This window comes from Nuphar pumila, chromosome 15 (assembly GCF_984573655.1).
Source record: "Nuphar pumila chromosome 15, dmNupPumi1.hap1.1, whole genome shotgun sequence".
In the NCBI taxonomy this organism is placed as follows: Eukaryota; Viridiplantae; Streptophyta; class Magnoliopsida; order Nymphaeales; family Nymphaeaceae; genus Nuphar; species Nuphar pumila.
The window spans coordinates 28,561,660-28,580,382 of record NC_143263.1 but is presented as its reverse complement, the minus strand read 5'-3'; the positions used below and the strand labels follow the sequence as shown (position 1 = coordinate 28,580,382).

Here is an 18,723-nt window from a genome sequence, read left to right as displayed (position 1 = left end):
ACTTGAATGCACTAACATGGCACAGTAAACACCACAATCAAATATAAAATAAAAAATAAGAATGAAGAAAAAAAAACCCCGCGTTTGTTGCACTTTCATCCAAGGGAACCTACTTTCTCTTGAAAGGGATGCTTAAGAGGGAAAATGCTTTCTCATGGAGGCAGGTGTCAACTGATATTACTAATGGAAGCAAGAAAAACTCTGGTAGGAAAAAGAAAATTACATATGAGAAGTTTTTATATGATAATTTTTTTTAAATGAAAAAAATTTACTTGTTTGGGTTGCATGAGAAAAATAAAATAAAAAATCTTAAAAAAATGAGAGTGGAGAAGGAGGTAGTAATGGTGAAATGAATGGTGGTAGTAGTGAAAAGTAATTGTGCGGGGTGATTTTTCGGGAGATCAATGGTGAGATGGATGGATGGTGGTGGAGCTTCTCCGGTGTGATTTTTCGGGATGGATGGTGGTTGGTGGTGGTGGAGCTTCTCCGGTGTGGTTTTCTGGGGTGGATGGTTGTTGTTGTTGGTGGTGAGATGAATGGTGGTAAAATGGTAGGTAGTGGTGGTTGTGATAAGATGGGTAGCGAGGAGTCTAAATCACTATTTTCTCTTGGTAAAAAACATTCCTCCATTCTGTCACGGTGGAATGTTATTTATAAAAAAAAAAGTGTACTTTTTAAAAACTCTCCCACAAAAAAAGTCTCTTTCTTTTGGAAGGATTGAAAAAACTGTATGGATTTTTTTACTTTGTATCACTTTTCCAACATCTTTTTCACTTTCAAATGTGCCTTAGGAGTGGATGAGAAACGTGTTTCCCAAGAAATCTTTTCCAAAATTTGAAACTCCACATTTCCAAAAACATTCGAGAAACGCTAAAACTTCTGAAGAAATTGTCTTTTGCACCTTATGAGAAATGTGTTTGCCGTATTAAAAAAATGAGCATCCCATAGTGGGTAACACGTTTCCCTTTCATGGAATACAAAATTTTCATGTTTGGTTTTATTTATTTATTATGTTATTAAAGCTCTTGCTTTCCATTTATTTTCTGTTTTGTTTCTCGATTCATTTTCAGGTTGTTCGTGTTTCCCGTTTCACATGCCCTTAAAAAACCCTGTTTTCCAGGACTTTTCCTGTTTCTGTTTCTCATTCTCATTTTGGCAACCTTTGTATAAACCCATTTTTGATAGGAAACAATTTTTTTTTTTACATTTATTTATTATGCGACTCCTACTCCTACGACATATTTCATGTAAAATATCTGTTTTACCCTTCTTTTTTCATAAGAAAATAAAGCTCCTTTTTAGGGTTTTGGAGGGTGGATTGGACAATCCCCAACCCAAGTCGAAGAATATTTGAGTTAATGACCAAGGAAATCAAGGATAGGGCTATACTTTTGTGCAGAATTAAAAAATTATTTTTGAATAAAGAAAAAAGAAGAAAATATTGGGGGAAAACAGCACAAACAGACGAGGCGTCTCTTTGTCTATATGGGGACTATCTAAATGCGGCTAGGGTTTCTTCTCTCTCTCTCTCTCTCTCTCTCTCTCTCTCTAGCAAAAACCCTTAACTCGTAGAGGGAATGCGAGAGTTTCTGTAGCGAAGGAGGCACTCTGCAACTCCATGATGAACGGCGATCGGATGAATTAAGGGGGCCTCGCGAGGTCTCTCTTTCCCTCTTTCTGTCTCTGTCTCTGTCTCTTTATCCAGGAGGAGGATGGCGACCGTGAACCCTTTCGATCTGCTCGGCGACAACGACAACGACGACCCGTCGCAGCTCATCGCCAAGGCGACGGCTGCGGCTGCCGCTGCCGCATCCTCCGGCGGGAAGAAGACCGCAGCGGCCCCGGCTCCGGCCGTGGCAAAGCTCCCCACGAAGCCGATGCCTCCGGCGCAGGCCGGTAAGTGGAAGTTTCAAATTCCCGTTGGCTTCCAGTTTCGTTACGGTCTTGATTCGTTGTGTTTTCGCTTATCGAGATGATGTTTTCAGTCGGTTTTGCTTGTCTTTTTTTTGCTTGATTCTGTGGTACATTTTCCTTGTGGTGGTAAATTGGATACATTTTGCCTTTTTTGATGGTTTCATGTTGTAATTCATGCGGTATGGTGGGTTTTACTTGTGCGGAACTTAGTGTAGATTTTGCTTGTGTTACGCTGTTCATCTTGATAGAGAATTGTGATCAACATTTGAAGAAAATTGCGGCTTGGAATTTTGTTTAAGTGGTTGTTTTGAATGCATATGGAACAATTTTATTTTCACTGTCTGTTTTTATGGATTCAAGCCTCATGATTGTTGCTTTTGGTTTCAGAATCGGGATGTATACACTGAATGATTAGTTGTCCATATTCGTTTTTAAGTTACTTGGTTTCATTCAGCCCATGGACTCCATGCTCCTTGGTCGCTGGGTGGTGTCGATGGTGGTGAAATGTAAGATGTACTAAAAATGCTTAAAAAAGTGTCTCATGATATTTCATTTGATACGGTGAACATTGTTGCATTGGCGAGCTTGTTAAGCTAGGATTGTGGCATGTGGATGCCTACTTAGATCTCCCTAGTAATGGATTGTTCTTCGTAGTAAAGTTATCCTTGTATAGTTTAGTTCCATATGGAGTATGAATTTTGCTATTTTTTTGTTTTACTTGTGCGTTATTCATGATCATTGATAGTCTTAGTGGATCATTAGTGACCAAAAAATAGCTTGCCAATGTAACTTTCCTCAAGAATCCAACATTTTTAAAACTTTCCCAAACACAAAATTTTGAGAAAAATTTAAACTTTTTATTTATTATAAAAGTTGCATGATTCTCGAAAGTAATATGTCAATAAGTTCGTCTATTATCACATTTCAATCGTTCTAAATACTAGACAACCCACCTGTGCGCAAGCGCGAGTGTATATTAGCCTTCTAGTATCTGATACGGTATAAAATCATCCATAAATACAACTCGATTGGGGTCATTACTTTAATGATCCTCACACGTAGAAAAATGAGAAAGACAAAGTTTATTTAAGGTTTAAGACAATTGAGGAGTTACGTAAAGATTTAAAGTTTCGAAACCATAATCATAACCATTGCAGAAATGAAAGGACAAAATTAAAAAATCTTCTCATTCCAAAATATTAAAATTCTTAAAATGTAAAAATCCAGACAAAAAGTTAAATTGTTACAAGTTTATAACCATCAAAATTTGCTTGGGTCCTCCATGAATTGTAATAGGTAAGAGTGGAGCTTTCAGTCACATAGCAACCCGCACTTCGCTTCAGTCCTACATGAAATTATCTGTAATATTGTAGGACATCAACCACTTGCTCGTAGAAAACTCAAAACTAAACTTGGAGAACACAAATTAAGTTTGTAATGATATAATAAAAGTGTGATTCCTATCATTAAAAAAATAAGGTCAAGAGAATGCACATCAAAACATGCACCTAACGTGTAACCACATTTATCATCATTCATTTCATGGCATTCATAATTGCGTAAGTTGTATCCATAAAACTCAAACTCATATTTATTCTCATTCATGATATTAAATATTACATTCATTCATGTCCATGATAGGTATTTACGTAAATGAATGAGAAATTCACAATTCGTAGCATGCTTCGAATCAAAGTGTTCATGAAAATATAAACTTTCACTTTCTTTATCTTCAAATGAGCGTACTCATGTCCAACTCATGACTATGATATGCATTATCTAAATTATTAATTTCAATGTCTATTCTCAGAACATTTATGCACCTTTGAATTCATATATATATATATATATATATATATATATATATATATATATATATATATATATATGGAACAAGCCCTGATTCGACCTTTTTTGTGTGTCTCACACACACACAAGCACCTCACGTGCAACAACCAAACTCGTGGCTTGTATCAACAAGTCAATCACATGACCAACATAAACATGTCTTTTTCATTCACATGTAACAATTCATATGCAATAACCATGCAAACTTTAGTAGTCTCTATATGTTCACATCTATACGTTTATGCATATGATAACAGTGATTCTAAAAAACCTAATTCATTGTTTCTCTTGTTTATTCAGACTCATCTGGTATAAAAGATGGTATAGACATCCAAAAACAACCCTAGGTGTATTTATTATTCTATGTATTTTATTTGCCCTCCTATAATTTAACTGGTTCTGTCCCAAGCTATTCAACCCTGCAATGCAGCGGTTGGGAGAACGGTCTCATGGTCCTAAGTTTTGGCTTACGATAAACCAAAATCATTGGCAAAAAATCGGGCATGCATCTCTAACTCTACAGAGCTGTGGTACTACCACCTAGGACTCATTGGTAGACATGTCCCCTAGCCTCCGTGTGATGGGGACAAGAGGCGCCTTCAGCCCTCAAAAACTTACTATGTCTCACAAGACTTGTACCACCCTTCTCTCTTCTGAGAGGATAAGAGATCGAGACGGACCCTGCCATCTAAGAGAGCTCGGCTTCATCAGCGCCTCTAATGGACCCATGGTCCAGATTTATCTTTATTATTAAGTCATAGGTCACAGTCAAGTATCATTATCTCATAGGATAACCCTCTCATGCCCTCATACGTGATATTAACAGTTTATACCCTATCGCATAACTAAAGTAGTCTATGTCATATGCATAACTTAATCTTACATGCCCTCATGCATGTACATGACACAATCATATTTACTTTGATGCATGATCCTATCATGTCATGATTTATTCTACAGATGCTCTCATGCATAATTCATTTCTAACATGCTTTCATGTATAATTCAATTACAATGCGTCTTATGCATGATTTTTTCATGTGTTATGCATGAAACATGTCATAGGTGATTCATTTTTTTATGCATAATACATCTCACATCATAATTAGCACACAAACAGGATATACACTAACACGTATTCGTGTTCCCACGCATGATACATGATATGTTTTACTCAGTTATTAATTCACTCTAGCATTCAATGTGATCATGTCATACACACCAATTTATGCAATATACATTTCACACAATGCATGCTCAAACATGTACCTGCAGCACACACACTCTATATTCCGCTAACTAAAATCGTGATATGCATGATTTCCGAACTACAAAAATAAGATCACTTCTATCCTCGTACATTCAAATCATGCTCAGCATGATCTCCGAACTACAATTACAACAATCCTAGATATCTACAACTAGATGAGTGTGCGAGCATATAACGATGTAGTATTCAAGCACTTATATCCCCATACATTTAAATCATGCTTAGTATGATCTTCGAACTACAAAAATAAGATTACTTTGAAAAGGAGTCATCATTTATGACTGAGTTTGGATCTTGGATCCAGACCCAACTCGAGTTTATTTAGTCACATGTTCATTAATGAGCTATTGTAATTTTGCTTGTTGTGTAATAGGTATTTTTTTCCCTAATATTTGTACCAACCTATATATAACGATAAGCTAGATACTGCAGAATCTAATTGGGGTTTTCTACGGTCACCACGTTCTCTCTCTCTATTCTTTATTCGTTCTTGCGATTGAATGACAGAACCCATGATTTCTAACATGGTATCAGACCAAAAGATCCAATCTTGAAGATCGTGTCCTTATGAGCCTCACGCCGAGTTTCTCTTTCTAAGGTATCTCTCAATCCGATTTCATCCATTCTTCATTTTATTCTCTTGTTCGTAAACTCAATCTTAAATCTATTCAAGTTAACGTGTTTCCTTTCTTCTAAAATCCGAGTTTTGGATTTGTTCACGTCGACTTTTCTTTTCATCTATTTCTTTTCTCTGCTTTTCTGTTCTTCTTCTCTCATTGTTGAACACGATCTTCCCCAATAGCAGTTTCGATAATCACGCAAGATAATAACGTGCCTCTTATTGGTTAACTTCATTCAGAACAGATTTTACTGCATCGCCTGATTTTCTGCCTCGGATCTGTAGATCGTTATAAAAAAAGGGCAAATCGCTAGGTGATTTAAGGTGTTCTTTAGCAAATTGCTACGTGATTTGTGGTGTCCTTCTGCAAATCGCTACACGATTTACGGTGTTCTTCAGCAAATCGCTACGCGGTTTTGACTCTTTCTTTCTTTTAGTTTTTGTCTTCGATCGACTATGGATTCATTTTCCTCTTCTGAATCTGGTCTTTCTTCCAACTTTCTTAGTCAACTTGTATCTGAGAAACTGAACAATTCTAATTTCCTAACCTGGAAGAGACAAATCTTCTCATTCATAAGAAGTCAGGATCTTTCTGGACATCTGGATGGCTTTGTTCCTGTTTCTCCAGAGTTCATATCACAAGAAGGAAAGAACGGGGAGGGTGACACTTCTATTACCTTTGTTAGAATTTCAGAGTACATATCCTGGATGAAGCGAGATCAGGCTTTGGTTGCCTACATCACTTCCATTCTGTCACAGGAGTTGCTTGTGGCAATCCCAAATGACTGCTTACCCATGCAGTTATGGCATCGACTTGTTCAGACGTATTCTTAAGTTTCTCAGGCCAGAGTTCTATTTTTAAAGAAAGAGTTTCAAATGTTGAGAAAGGATTCCATGACTATCATGGAGTACTTCAACAAAATGAAGACTATCACAGATTAGTTGGCCATCGTGGGTTGTGCGGTCAGTGACAAAGATATGGTGCTGCAAACTTTGAGCGGGTTGGGACCCGATTACTTCTTTATTGTGTTTACCAGACTTACTATTTTTGAAAATCTTCGTGCTAAACTCTTATAGTATTAGATGACTTTAAAGGGATTCTCTGAAGGTACTCACACTCACATTGAAGCACAAGACGTTCTTGCCACAGGAGTTACTTATGGTCGAGGATGTGGCAGGTATGAATCTCGGAAAAGAGGCGGTCAAGCGAGGAACGAACAAGGAGCTCATGGAATATTGCCTACACCTAATATTCCTCCTAATTTGCATAGGCAAAGGACAATATCCACTTGCTTTCTATGTAACAAAAATGGGCACATCAAAGCTAACTGTTGGTTTAATCCTCAAAATAGAGGAAAGCAATCAGAGACAAGAAAGGAAACAGATAAATTGAAGAATAGTGGAGAAGTCAAAGAGTTGCTATTATCTGTCTTGGCTGACTTGAATCTGAAATAGAATGATCAAGGCATTTGGTATGTTGATTCCGGAGCAACTACTCATGTTACTGATGATGCTGATAAGCTCCTAAATCTTGTTCCTTATGTTGGTAGAAATAATATAGTTACTGGAGATGGATCTCATTACCATATTTCTCACATTGGACTCTGTCATCCCTATGTCCAACTCTTCACTCGCTCTTTCAAATGTCATTCATGTTTCTAATATCAAGAGAATATTGTTTTTGTCTATAAGCTTGTAGATGATATTAATGCTTCAGTTGAGTTTACTCCATCTTCTGTTCGTGTCAAGGATCTTCACACGCGGAAAACGTTCGTTGAAGTAAAACGTCAAGGGAATATATATGTGTTCCAAGAGAATCTTTTCACTCGTGTTCAGCCTGTTGCTCTCACCTTAAAGCTCACATCTTCTTCAGTTCCTTCTGAGAGTGTTTTTAATCTTTCTGAATGTATTGAGCTGAATCTTTGGCATGGTCGTTTGGGTCATTGTAGTAGTCATTTTATTGGAAAGCTTGTTCCAAGCAGTCTTATTTCTAATTCAAGTCTAAGTTTAAGTGTCAATGATAAAAAATGTTCTAGTTGTTGTCTTCAGTGTAAGAGTCATGTTCTGCCTTTTCATTTTATTAATAAAAGATCTTCAAGACCGTTTGAAATTATTTGTTCTGATGTTTGGGGTTCGGCTCCAGTTCCTTCCATGTCTGGCATTCGATATTATCTCATATTTGCTGATAGCTACTCTCAGTATACATGGATCTTCTTTATGAAATGTACATCTGAAACCTTCAAGTTATTTCAGAATTTTCATTCTTTTGTTCAAAATCAATTCTCTGATAATATCCTTTGTTTCTAATGTGATGGAGGAGGTGAATTCTCTTCAAATGATTTTATTAATTTTCTCCAGACTAATGGAATAAGTAGGCGGGTGTTTTGCCCTCGTACATCTCAACAGAATGGGATTATTGAACGGAAGCATCGCCATATTGTCGAGAGTGCAATGAGCATGATAGTAACCTTTCAGTTACTTTCTGGGCAGAGGCTTTCCATTTAGCGGTCCATATCATAAACCGATTGCCGATGAATATCTTGAAAAACAAATCACCATATTTTTCTTTGCATGGTGTTCATCTAAGTTATCATGATTTGCGTGTGTTCGGGTGTGTATGTTATGTTCATGTTGACAGTTCAATGCGGCACAAGTTTCAGGATAAGGCCTTGAATAGAGATTTGTGGGGTACGTTGATGATTATAAAGGATACAAATGTTATGATCCCGTGAGTAAGCGTATCAAAATATCCAGGAATGTTGTATTCGATGAATTAAATTTTGACCACAATGCTAACACTTCTCCTGAAATTGAAGTTTATCACCCCTGGTTGAATTCTGATCTCTTTTTTAGCGTTGATGATGTTTGTCCTTCAGCATGTAATCAAAGAGATGAGGGAAACTTGTCTGATGCTGCCCAAAAGAATCAGGACAATGTGATTTCAGAACCACTCTTGTCTCCCGAAAGATACAAAGGCATTGTTTACTCTCGACGTGAGAAAGAGAGCCTCCTCAACTCTGATCAGGAGATGAATTCTTCTTTTGTTGATTCCTCTACTCCCAGAAGATCTACTCGCTCTCGACATCCTATTGATAGGTGGGTTAGCTATGAGAATTTCTCGATGGATTTCTAACTCTTCTTAACCTCTTTAGGTAAGGAAGATCAACCCACAACATTTTATCAAATAACAAATTCTAAGAGATGAATTGAAGTTATGAATGAAGAAATGGAGGCCCTTCATGAATGTGGCACTTGGAATATTGTTCCCAGACTACATGATCGGAATGTGGTTGGGTTAAAGTGGGTGTATAAAATCAAGTATAAGCCAAATGGTACTATTGAGCGATATAAGGCTAGACTGGTTGCCAAGGGCTTCACACAGGACCAATGATAAGACTATGATAAGACCTTCAGTCCGGTTGTGAAAATGGGAACTATCTGTATCATACTATCATTGGCTATTGAGCATCGGTGGACTATGAGTAACTGGATGTGAAAAATGCATTTCTTTGTAGAACTCTGAAAGAAGAAGTGTACATGGAGCAGTCCACTGGGTACGCAGAAGGAAACTCCAAAGAATATGTGTGCAGGTTAAAGAGAGCTATATATGGTTTGGAGCAGGCATCTTGATCTTGGTTTGACAATTTTTCTCTTGAAGTAGAGAAATATGGCTTTAATCGGTCTCTTCTTGATCATTCTCTTTTCATATTCAAATGCAAAGATACAATTACCCTGTTATTGATATATGTAGATGACATTATCATTACACGTAACTCTAATGAACATATTGAGCATGCCAGTGAACTCCTGAACCACAGGTTCAAGATGAAGGATCTTGGTAAATTGCAATTTTTTCTTGGAGTAAAAGTCGACAGGACTACTCAAGGCTTGACACTCACCCAACATAAGTATACCATTGATGTTCTCAGAAAGGCAGGTATGAAAGATTACAAGCCTCTAAGCACACCCAGTATACTTCATCAGAAACTCAACTCCCAAGATGTAGATTTGTATGAGGACCCTATAGGGTATCGTAGGATAGTAGGGATGCTTCAATATCTCACCTTCACTCGCCCTGATATTGTCTATTCAGTCAATCAGGTATCTCAATTCATGCATGAACCGCATATTGGGCATGTGGAAGCTGTGAAACACATTCTTCGATATTTGAAGGGAACTATTGGGGATAGTCTTCTGTACAAATAGAGTATAAATGTGCATCACATACATGAACTTCTTGTTTACACAGATGCAGACTGAGCAGGAGATCTAGATGAGCGCAGGTCAGCATTAGGATACTGTGTTTTCATTGGCCTAAATCTTGTCTCATGAAGCAACAGGAAACAAAGGGTCATTGCCAGGTCCAGCAGAGAAGCTGAATATAGATCAATGGCAGCTGCTACAGTCGAAGTAACATGGATTCGACACCTGTTGACAGAAGGTAGGAGAATCCATATCTAGATGTATTCTCTTATGTGACAATCAAAGTGCCATCAATATGTCGTTTAATCCTATCTACCACAGTCGTGCCAAGCATATTGAAATTGATCAACATTTTGTAAGACAAAAGGTCAAAAGAGAAGGAAATTGAACTCAAATTCGTTCGGACTGCTGATCAAGTTGCTGACTTGTTTACAAAAGGGCTTATCAAGGACCGATTTTAGATGTTAAAAGGCAAGTTGCTCATGGTTCAAAACCATATACAACTTGAGGGAGGATGAAAATGAGTCGTCATTTGTGATTGGATTTGAATCTCGGATCCAGACCCAACTTGAGTTTATTTAGTCACATGTTCATTAATGACCTGTCGTAATTTTGCTTGTTGTGTAAGGGGTATTTTTGTACCCTAATATTTGTACCAGCCTATATATAATGATAAGCCAGATACCACAGAGTCGCAGACCCTAATTGGGGTTTTCTGCAGTCACCACGTTCTCTTTCTCTATTCTTTATTCGTTATTGTGATTGAATGACAAAACCCATGATTTCTAAGACACTTCTATTCTCATACATTCAAATCATGCTCAAATTACAGTTATAACAGTCTTAGATATCCATAACAAATATAGTGTGTGAGTAGGAAAGTGTTGCATACGATAAAATAAATATAGTGTGTGATGCATACCATTGGTATTTACCCGATTTGCATTATTATATATTGCATTTATTACATATGACATTTTTAGCCGCAAGTGATACTTAGCAATAAGTTTCATTTATCTTCTTTTTTTTTTATTTGCAAATCAATTAACATAGTACAATATACATATAACTCTAAACATTTATGTTATTACACTAGATGGATACTTACATCTAAGTATCTTCTCTTTTGCGATCATAAACAATGCATTATGCACGTGGGAAAACCCCACTAGCGATGTACGTGTTAACATAGTTAACTATGTCTCAAGGGCATGTGTAAGACGCAAACTACGAAGTTAAAAGTCTATCTATACATGTATAAGGACATATTCAACTTCGGTATTATACAACATGCTTAATAATGTTAATACACCACACTAATCATCTTAATGACAAGATAAGCAAAATTGCCAATTTAGTTTATGCCAAACCATCTAATTAGACAAATCTAACTTAAGTTACTGAATTTATATTATGCTAGGATTCCTACTCAACATATTACTTGAAATACATGAGATTAATACCAAACAACAAGAACTCATATTCTACTAGTTTAGTTTAGGAATCCTACCTTTGCAATGTGATGAAAAATATAGTAGAACTTGAAAATCCAGAAGTCCTGCGAAAACCGCAATCGCTCTGCCGTGTAGGCCAAAAAACAAACACTTGGTGTGCAACACCAAGTGAAAAACTCCAGAACGGGTCAGCTAGCCGTCTTCTCAGTGTGAGAGAATGCTACAATACTGCACACATAACGAGAAACTTATCGAAATTCATTTTCGCACACCGTCTTCTCAGTGTGAGAGAATGCTACAATACTGCACACATAACGAGAAACTTATCGAAATTCATTTTCGCACACGAGTGACAAAATTTATAATGTAAATCGGTCATCCGATTGACGAAAACTATGAAACAACCAACTAAAGAGTCCAAAACCAGATTGGGCAGCTTTGTGGAGCATCTCCACGGGCTGCACGCTGTCCAACGCATCTCCACGAGGCACCCAAGTTTTTAAAAAAATTGCATTCCCTTGGGAATCAAATCCAAAATAGGGAAAACACAGAAAAATGTTAGCAAAGCGAAGGGAACACGTGCTGTCATTGCTGATAGTGGTGTCGACAACAACCCGACATGATTCCCAATACTGGGAATTAGGCACACAAAACGAGGCAATGATAAAAATAGAAAGCAGCTAGAATTATACGTAAATAATGAAAAAATTCAGCGTTTGAAAATGATGCACATAGGTACCTCAACCCCCACTTAAGCAAGAAAAACGATCCCGATCTATTGGGCACAGATCCCTATGTAGGGGAACACGCAAAATTTCATGAAGAACCCTAGTTAGGGTCATACGGCCAAGGCAAAATCTGAAGAAAAATAGTGTGAAAAACAAGAAAAACTAACCGGCTGGGGTTATTGCTTCGATTAGGTGAAGAGAGTCAGTTGGGTCGAGAAGCACTACGTCCTTAGGTTCCATTGCGCTCTTGCAAATGACCTGCTAACCTCAAACCTTTTTCCCCGATCGTCCAAAATCAAAACAGAAATCTCCAATTCATATGCACGCTCTGTATTCCAGCATACGACCCTTCTACGGGTCAAATACATATAGGAAATCCTAGTGGCGATGCGTAGGCGCCGCGAAACACAAATCATACCACCTCAAAATCCCCGAAAATCGAAGAGGAGAAGAGGGAATCGAAATAGGGAGGTCGATTTCTTCTTCTTCTCCTTCTGTGAGAGAGAGAGAGAGAGAGGGAGAAGGAAGAGGAGGGGGAGAAGAAATGAGGAAGGAAGAGGCGTAGATCGGAGGTGCGGGGTTTCACGGCGGTGGCGCAGGGTCGGCCTCTGGTCGGCGCCCGAACGGGGAAGAAAAGAAGGAGAAGAGAGGCGAGGGGTGTCGGCTGGGTTTTGGGGAAAAGAAAAAGAAGAGAGGGCGCCCTAATGGCCTCGCCCGCTTGTCCTATGTGTGAAATGTGTTTGGTCCAGATCGGGCCCAGTTTGGGTCCGGTTTGGTCCCAAACCAAAAAACAACAACAAAACAAAAAAATGAAATTCCCAAAATGCAGTATTAAATAAAAATAAAATCAAATTTAATTTAGAAACCCTAAAAAAAACTTAAATTGGCTATTTTTAAACTAAAGAAAACATTTACAATATTTAAATTGGGTCCAAGCCATGTAGAGTTTGGGTCCATTTGAAATCCACAAATTTTTATTTTATTTTTTTCTAAAATTTATTTCTTTTTCCCAAAATTAAAAATTACATTTTGCCAAAACGAAATAACTGTTCTAATTCTAGATAGTTGTGGTTTTAGTACTTTCTAAAATCATAATTTGTTGATTCAAATATTTCCCATGAATTATTTTATGACCAAAATACCCTCTTGATAAAATTCCTTCTAAAACTACCAAAATACTTCTCTAATTAGGTTGAAAACGCTTTGATAACACCTTGATGACTTATAATTCACTAAAATAAATAGTTTGAATGATAGATTAAATATTTTAAATAATACTTTTGATTAAAATGACTAAAATGCCCCTTGGTTAAAAATTAAGATTTTTTAACTTGCTAAATTCATCTAGTAAATTCAAAAAATTCGATGATATCACATCAATATTTTACAAAACTCTTTAAAACATGTTTTTGATCATAAGTAATATAATTGATTGTTAAATATCTGAAATTGCTTTAAAAATACCAATTTTACCCTTATTAGCCAGAAATGAGTAATTGAGCATTTAAACACCAATAAATGAAATTTAAAAGATAGAAACACATTTCTAATTTGAAGATAAAGATGAATTCTTTATTTATTAATAATATCCAACATTTACAGGTTTTACAACCAATGCTGTTAGGGAGGTAAATAGGTTTCATTTAGTTCAATCCTGCATGTAACTAATAATGGTCGATGGCCTCTTCAAACCTGGATTTATTGAGTTTGAATTGGATTCAGAATTGTTCTGTGGTAGAAGACTGCAATACCAATCCAATTTCATTAAATCCGAGCTGGATCATTATCTTATGTATAACTAGTATGGAATATCTGGACCCGGATGGATCCAGGTTTAAGAAACCCATGTGGTCTGATCATTGCTTGATGCAGTGGTAAGTGCTTGGGCTGTCTCTGTGGAGATGCTGGTTTGAGTTCCATCGGCATCCACTACTTGCAGAAAAGCAAAAGTTAGGACCAACCTTTTATGCCCCTCTCCAGCACCACAGAGCATAAGTCTGCACCGGTGAGGGCCCTTTCTCATATTGGACTTATCACTTAGGTAGTTGGATTGCTATGGGCTCACCAGATCTACCTAAAGGAATTTAGATCCACTGAATGTTTAGAAAACCTATATAGTTAACATGCACAGATACTGCAATATGCCAATGTGATCTTATTTTGGTTCTATCATCTATGATTCGTTCTTATGGTTAATTGCTTCTGCATAATTAATAGCGAGGGAGGCAAAAAATGAACCTCCTTCTGGGCGTGGTGGTGGCCGTGGTGGTGGACGCAGTGGAGGGCGTGGAGGTGGGCAGTTTAGAGATTTCCATGCCAATGAGGGTTCCAACAATAATGGGTTCTGGGGAGGCTCAAATTTAGGTGAAGATGGAGAAGTGGGAAGGGCTTCTGAAAGGAGTTGTGGTGGCTATGGTGGCCCTCGCGGTCCCTACCGTGGTGGTCGTCGTGGCGGTTATGGAAATGGCGAGGCAGATGATTCTGAACGGCCACGGAGGCAGTTTGAGCGCCGCAGTGGAACAGGCCGTGGCACTGAGTTTAAACGTGAAGGTGCAGGTCGAGGAAATTGGGGAACTCCAACTGATGAAGTTGTCCAGTTGAGTAGTTTTTTCACTCTCCAGGTTATATGCTTGTGATCCTTCTTTATGTGTACCAGCCCTTGCAAAAATGTTCATGATACTCATTAATTCGATTTCCTGCATAACTTCATTGGAATGGTATTTACTGTGATTTCTGCAATGAATCAGGGCAACGGAGGAACCTATAGCTACTGAAGAAAAGCGGTTGACTCCTGAGAAGCAGCCAGAGAATGAAGATGCTCCTGTGGAGGCAAACAGGGAAGATGCTTCTAAAGAAGCAGAAGAAAAGGCGCCAGAGGACAAGGTACATTGTTCGTTTTCCGGTCTACATGCTTCTTGAGTTGCAACAGAACATCTATCTGTTTGGTTGTATTGCATTTCATCCGAAGTCTGTTCATATGGAAATGAGAATGCTTCTGTATTTGCTCTCTCTTAACAGAGTGTTTCTGACATATATGCTTGTAAAGTTAATGATTGGCAGACTTCTTGTTTAGATCTTAGAATTCTGCGCCCTGAATTCTGGGAAGGTGTGGGAAGATTTGTGGCACAGACATGTCTTATAATCATGCAGATGCCCAGTTCTCTTTTGAGTTTTGAAGTCTTGTGGATCGTCGGTCATGTGAAATTGCAGAGATGCTTTCATCTAATGACCTCAGTATCTTGCAAGACTTTTGATAAACCAAATTTGTCTCAGAAACATGAGAATAGCAAAGGGCTACATTGAGAAGTAGAGAAATTTGTTTTCTTTCTTTTTGATGATTTTTTTTGTCCAGAAAGGGATTCATGTTATTCTTAGATACTCTCTCTCTCTGTCCACAATTTTCAAGGTGCTCCTTATATTCTTTTTTTTTTTCTTGATGTTTTCTTATAACCTGACAGAATATCAAATTGATTTATCATAATAAGAAAATTATAAAAACAAGCTAAATTGGCAACCATGTGCTGCTCCTGAGATGTAAATCCATGATTTTTCTGTTTACTTTGCAGTGCTCTCTTTTATGTCTAAGTGAGGCATTGCCTGAATCCATTGAAGGTTTACCATTTCTGCTATTATATATATGACACACCTTAAGCGATTATCTTCTAAGATGCCACCTGAAAAATGTCTGTTGGCAGTTATGCAGGCGCCACTACTTTATTAACGTGCATCTTATTAACTGATTGACTAGTAATTGGAGAATCCTTTGCTGTAGTCTTTCTACATAGAGCATCTGCCCACTAGTTGATATTTGGGTTGAACGATATGTTTCTGTTTAGTTCTTGTAGTTTGAACTGCAATGCATATTACCTCACCCTACATCTACATTCTTATATCTTTTTGAAAGGAAATGACTCTCGATGAGTATGAAAAAATAAGGGAGGAAAAGAGAAAAGCTTTACTTGCAATGAAGACCGATGAGAGGAAGGTTGTTCTAGACAAAGAGCTTGAGTCTATGCAGCAAATTTCGCTCAAGAAATGCAATGATGATGTATTTATTAAGTTGGTAAGCACACTGTTTTCAGTTTTTTTTATGCTTAATTATCTAACCCCGAGTTGTCTCTTTACATGAACAGTGTGATGGTAATTTAGTCCAAGATTGTTGATCTGTTTTCATGTTTTCATTGTTTATAAGGGATCTGAGAAAGATTTGGGTAGGCGGAAGGAAAGTGCAGAGAAGGATGAAAGGATAAAAAAGGTATGCAGCATATTCACATCTGTGTGCATGTATATGTGTTTCTGTGTGCGTGCGCCCAATAACCGGCCCTTGTGGTTGCACTGGATCTGGTTTTAAAAGCTTCCTGGACTTCTTACAAGAACCATGTTGGATTCACTGGTATCCATGCAACATCACATCCACCCACTAGTCACCAAATCTCAGAAGACTCAGATTTTTTGAGAATAGTGATTTTTAAAGGTTTTGGACTCAAATGGAAAATATCAAGATAATAAAAAGGCTAAATTGAAAAAAATTGGCTTTTTATGTTTTCTGGTATTTTTATTGCATTTCTTATGTGTGTGTATGTTTACTTTCTAGTTGCATGCTCGCATGTGTTGTCTTTAATTATTTTGCATCACAGGGTTATCTTCTATTTATTCCTTTTTTCTTACCTTTGGCAGGCTGTTAGTATCAATGAATTCTTAAAGCCATCTGAAGGGGAAAGGTATTTTACTCCTGGAGGTCGAGGTCGTGGCAGGGGACGTGGTGATCGCGGAGGGTTTAGAGGGGGTTTTGCTGGTGGCAATCCAAATACACCAGCAGCTCCTTCTATTGAAGATCCAGGACAGTTCCCCACACTGTGTGGAAAGTAGTTTTTTATTGTCATTAGATGCTTGCTTCATTAGTTTCTTACATCTCGTATTTCAAGGAGTTGATGCAAGGATCCATGAGAATAATGAGGTTTCCTGTATCTAAGAATATCACTTTATTTTCAATGATGTATATTCAAGTGTTGCTATACATGTCTTACAGTGTGTTGCTTGAACTTACCTTCAATTTTGAGCTAGAGTCCGTTGGTAGGTCATTATGAATCGTCATAACCAAAATTTTATGCTTTAGAGTTTTAACTTCAAACTTTTTCCTGCCAATTGTTTGCTTGTTCAACATTTGGTGTTTACTGTCTTATTTTTCAGTCTTTCATTTGTTTATTATACATGATCTTTTTGAAATTTTGCAACTGGATTTCTGGTCACATTGTTATGGTTCATGTTCACACATCATGTGATGCTCTTGAACATCTTGTCATCTTATGTATGTGCACCTGTGACAATGTGTACCATAATGATGTTCTGGGTATCCGTCTGCTACTTTATAAAATAGGACATATCCAGATGTTGTTGATCACTCCTATGTTCTGCCTCAGTTGTCTAACCAGTTTGCAGTGTGTGATGGATGGATTCCCCCAACTCTATCGTTTTTCTTGTCTTGCTGAATAGTTCTGTAACAAACACAAAACTCACATGGTATCAGAGCAGGTGAGTTTGTTGCCACCCCCCCCAATCATCTAATTCTTTCTGCTGTTTTATATGCATGTAAAGAGTCAAAGATGTTTTTTCTATTTAGTTGACCTTAACAGAAAATGACCTACATTATTATTCACGTTCTTACTATAGTCCCAGATTGGTTACTAGAAGCATTTGATATCTCCCTAGTCACACCTCCACTGTTTTTTAAGTTCTTTACTCATAATTAATACACTTTAAATAGTGTTTGCCATTCGTCTTGTTTCCTTTTCCTAGTAAGGACTTTTTCAATAGTCCAACTAATCTAAAGGCCTTGTTTGGTGTAGAATTCAGTATATTGGAATAGCATTTGGATCCATCCACCTTTTTTAATGCTACGTCAATTGTCTTTTGATAAGGCCTTTCTTCATGATCTAATTTTTGTGGGCTCCATTATGATGGTTTGCAAGAGCATATTGTCCGCAAAAATGTTATTAACAATGATAATACTGAAAGGTACGGGGATTAGATATGAGGTTTGGGTTATCTTACAGTACATTGTTAGTCTTTTTTAAAGGATAAAGTGGTGGGGGCAGTGGCAAGATGTTGGAAGATCCTTTTATCCAGTCTCAAAGATCTAATCCCATCATGTTTTAAAAAAATCATTGGTCTTTATTCATGACACATCCTACATGTTTGATATGTTATTTTATCGGTATATATACTTTTGCCTTCTAATAGTGTCCAACTTGTAGATATTTATATACATTTTCTCAAGATCTTTTTATCCAATAAGAAAGATCTTCTGTTATCACCATGTTTTAGAAAACTCATTGATTTTTATTCATGATTTGTTATTTTATCATTTTATATACTTTCTATTCTTGTACATAATTTTCTCATGATGTTTGTGTTTAGGTCAGTATCCTAAAGTTAGTGGATGCTTCCCCTTCTCTTGGTTGGAAACTCTGCTTATCGACTCACGATTGTTATTCGCTGCCATTATGCAGTGACGACTACAAAATTCATTGTGATTTTGTTGCTTGCGCTTATCTTTGGTTCAGAATCATGCAATTAATAAGAAAGATGGGAAGTGATGGTGTAAACAAGCTGATGAAACCCATTTTTTGTATTTACCTTTGTTGTTTGAACTTGATGTATTTATGAATGTCATACCGTGGTTGCTTC

The 18,723-nt window shown here is 37.3% G+C and overlaps 1 protein-coding gene across 1 annotated transcript; it reads left to right on the top strand.

Annotated features, from left to right (window-relative positions):
- Positions 1-1,455: 1,455 nt before the first annotated feature.
- LOC149814950 (RGG repeats nuclear RNA binding protein A-like) lies at positions 1,456-17,117 on the top strand. The gene is made up of 6 exons (XM_089988697.1): positions 1,456-1,896; positions 14,254-14,632; positions 14,784-14,919; positions 15,941-16,099; positions 16,229-16,291; positions 16,714-17,117. The coding sequence occupies exons 1-6, from the start codon at positions 1,713-1,715 to the stop codon at positions 16,903-16,905; spliced, it is 1,113 nt and encodes a 370-aa protein (XP_089844823.1). The 5' UTR covers positions 1,456-1,712; the 3' UTR covers positions 16,906-17,117.
- Positions 17,118-18,723: the final 1,606 nt, after the last annotated feature.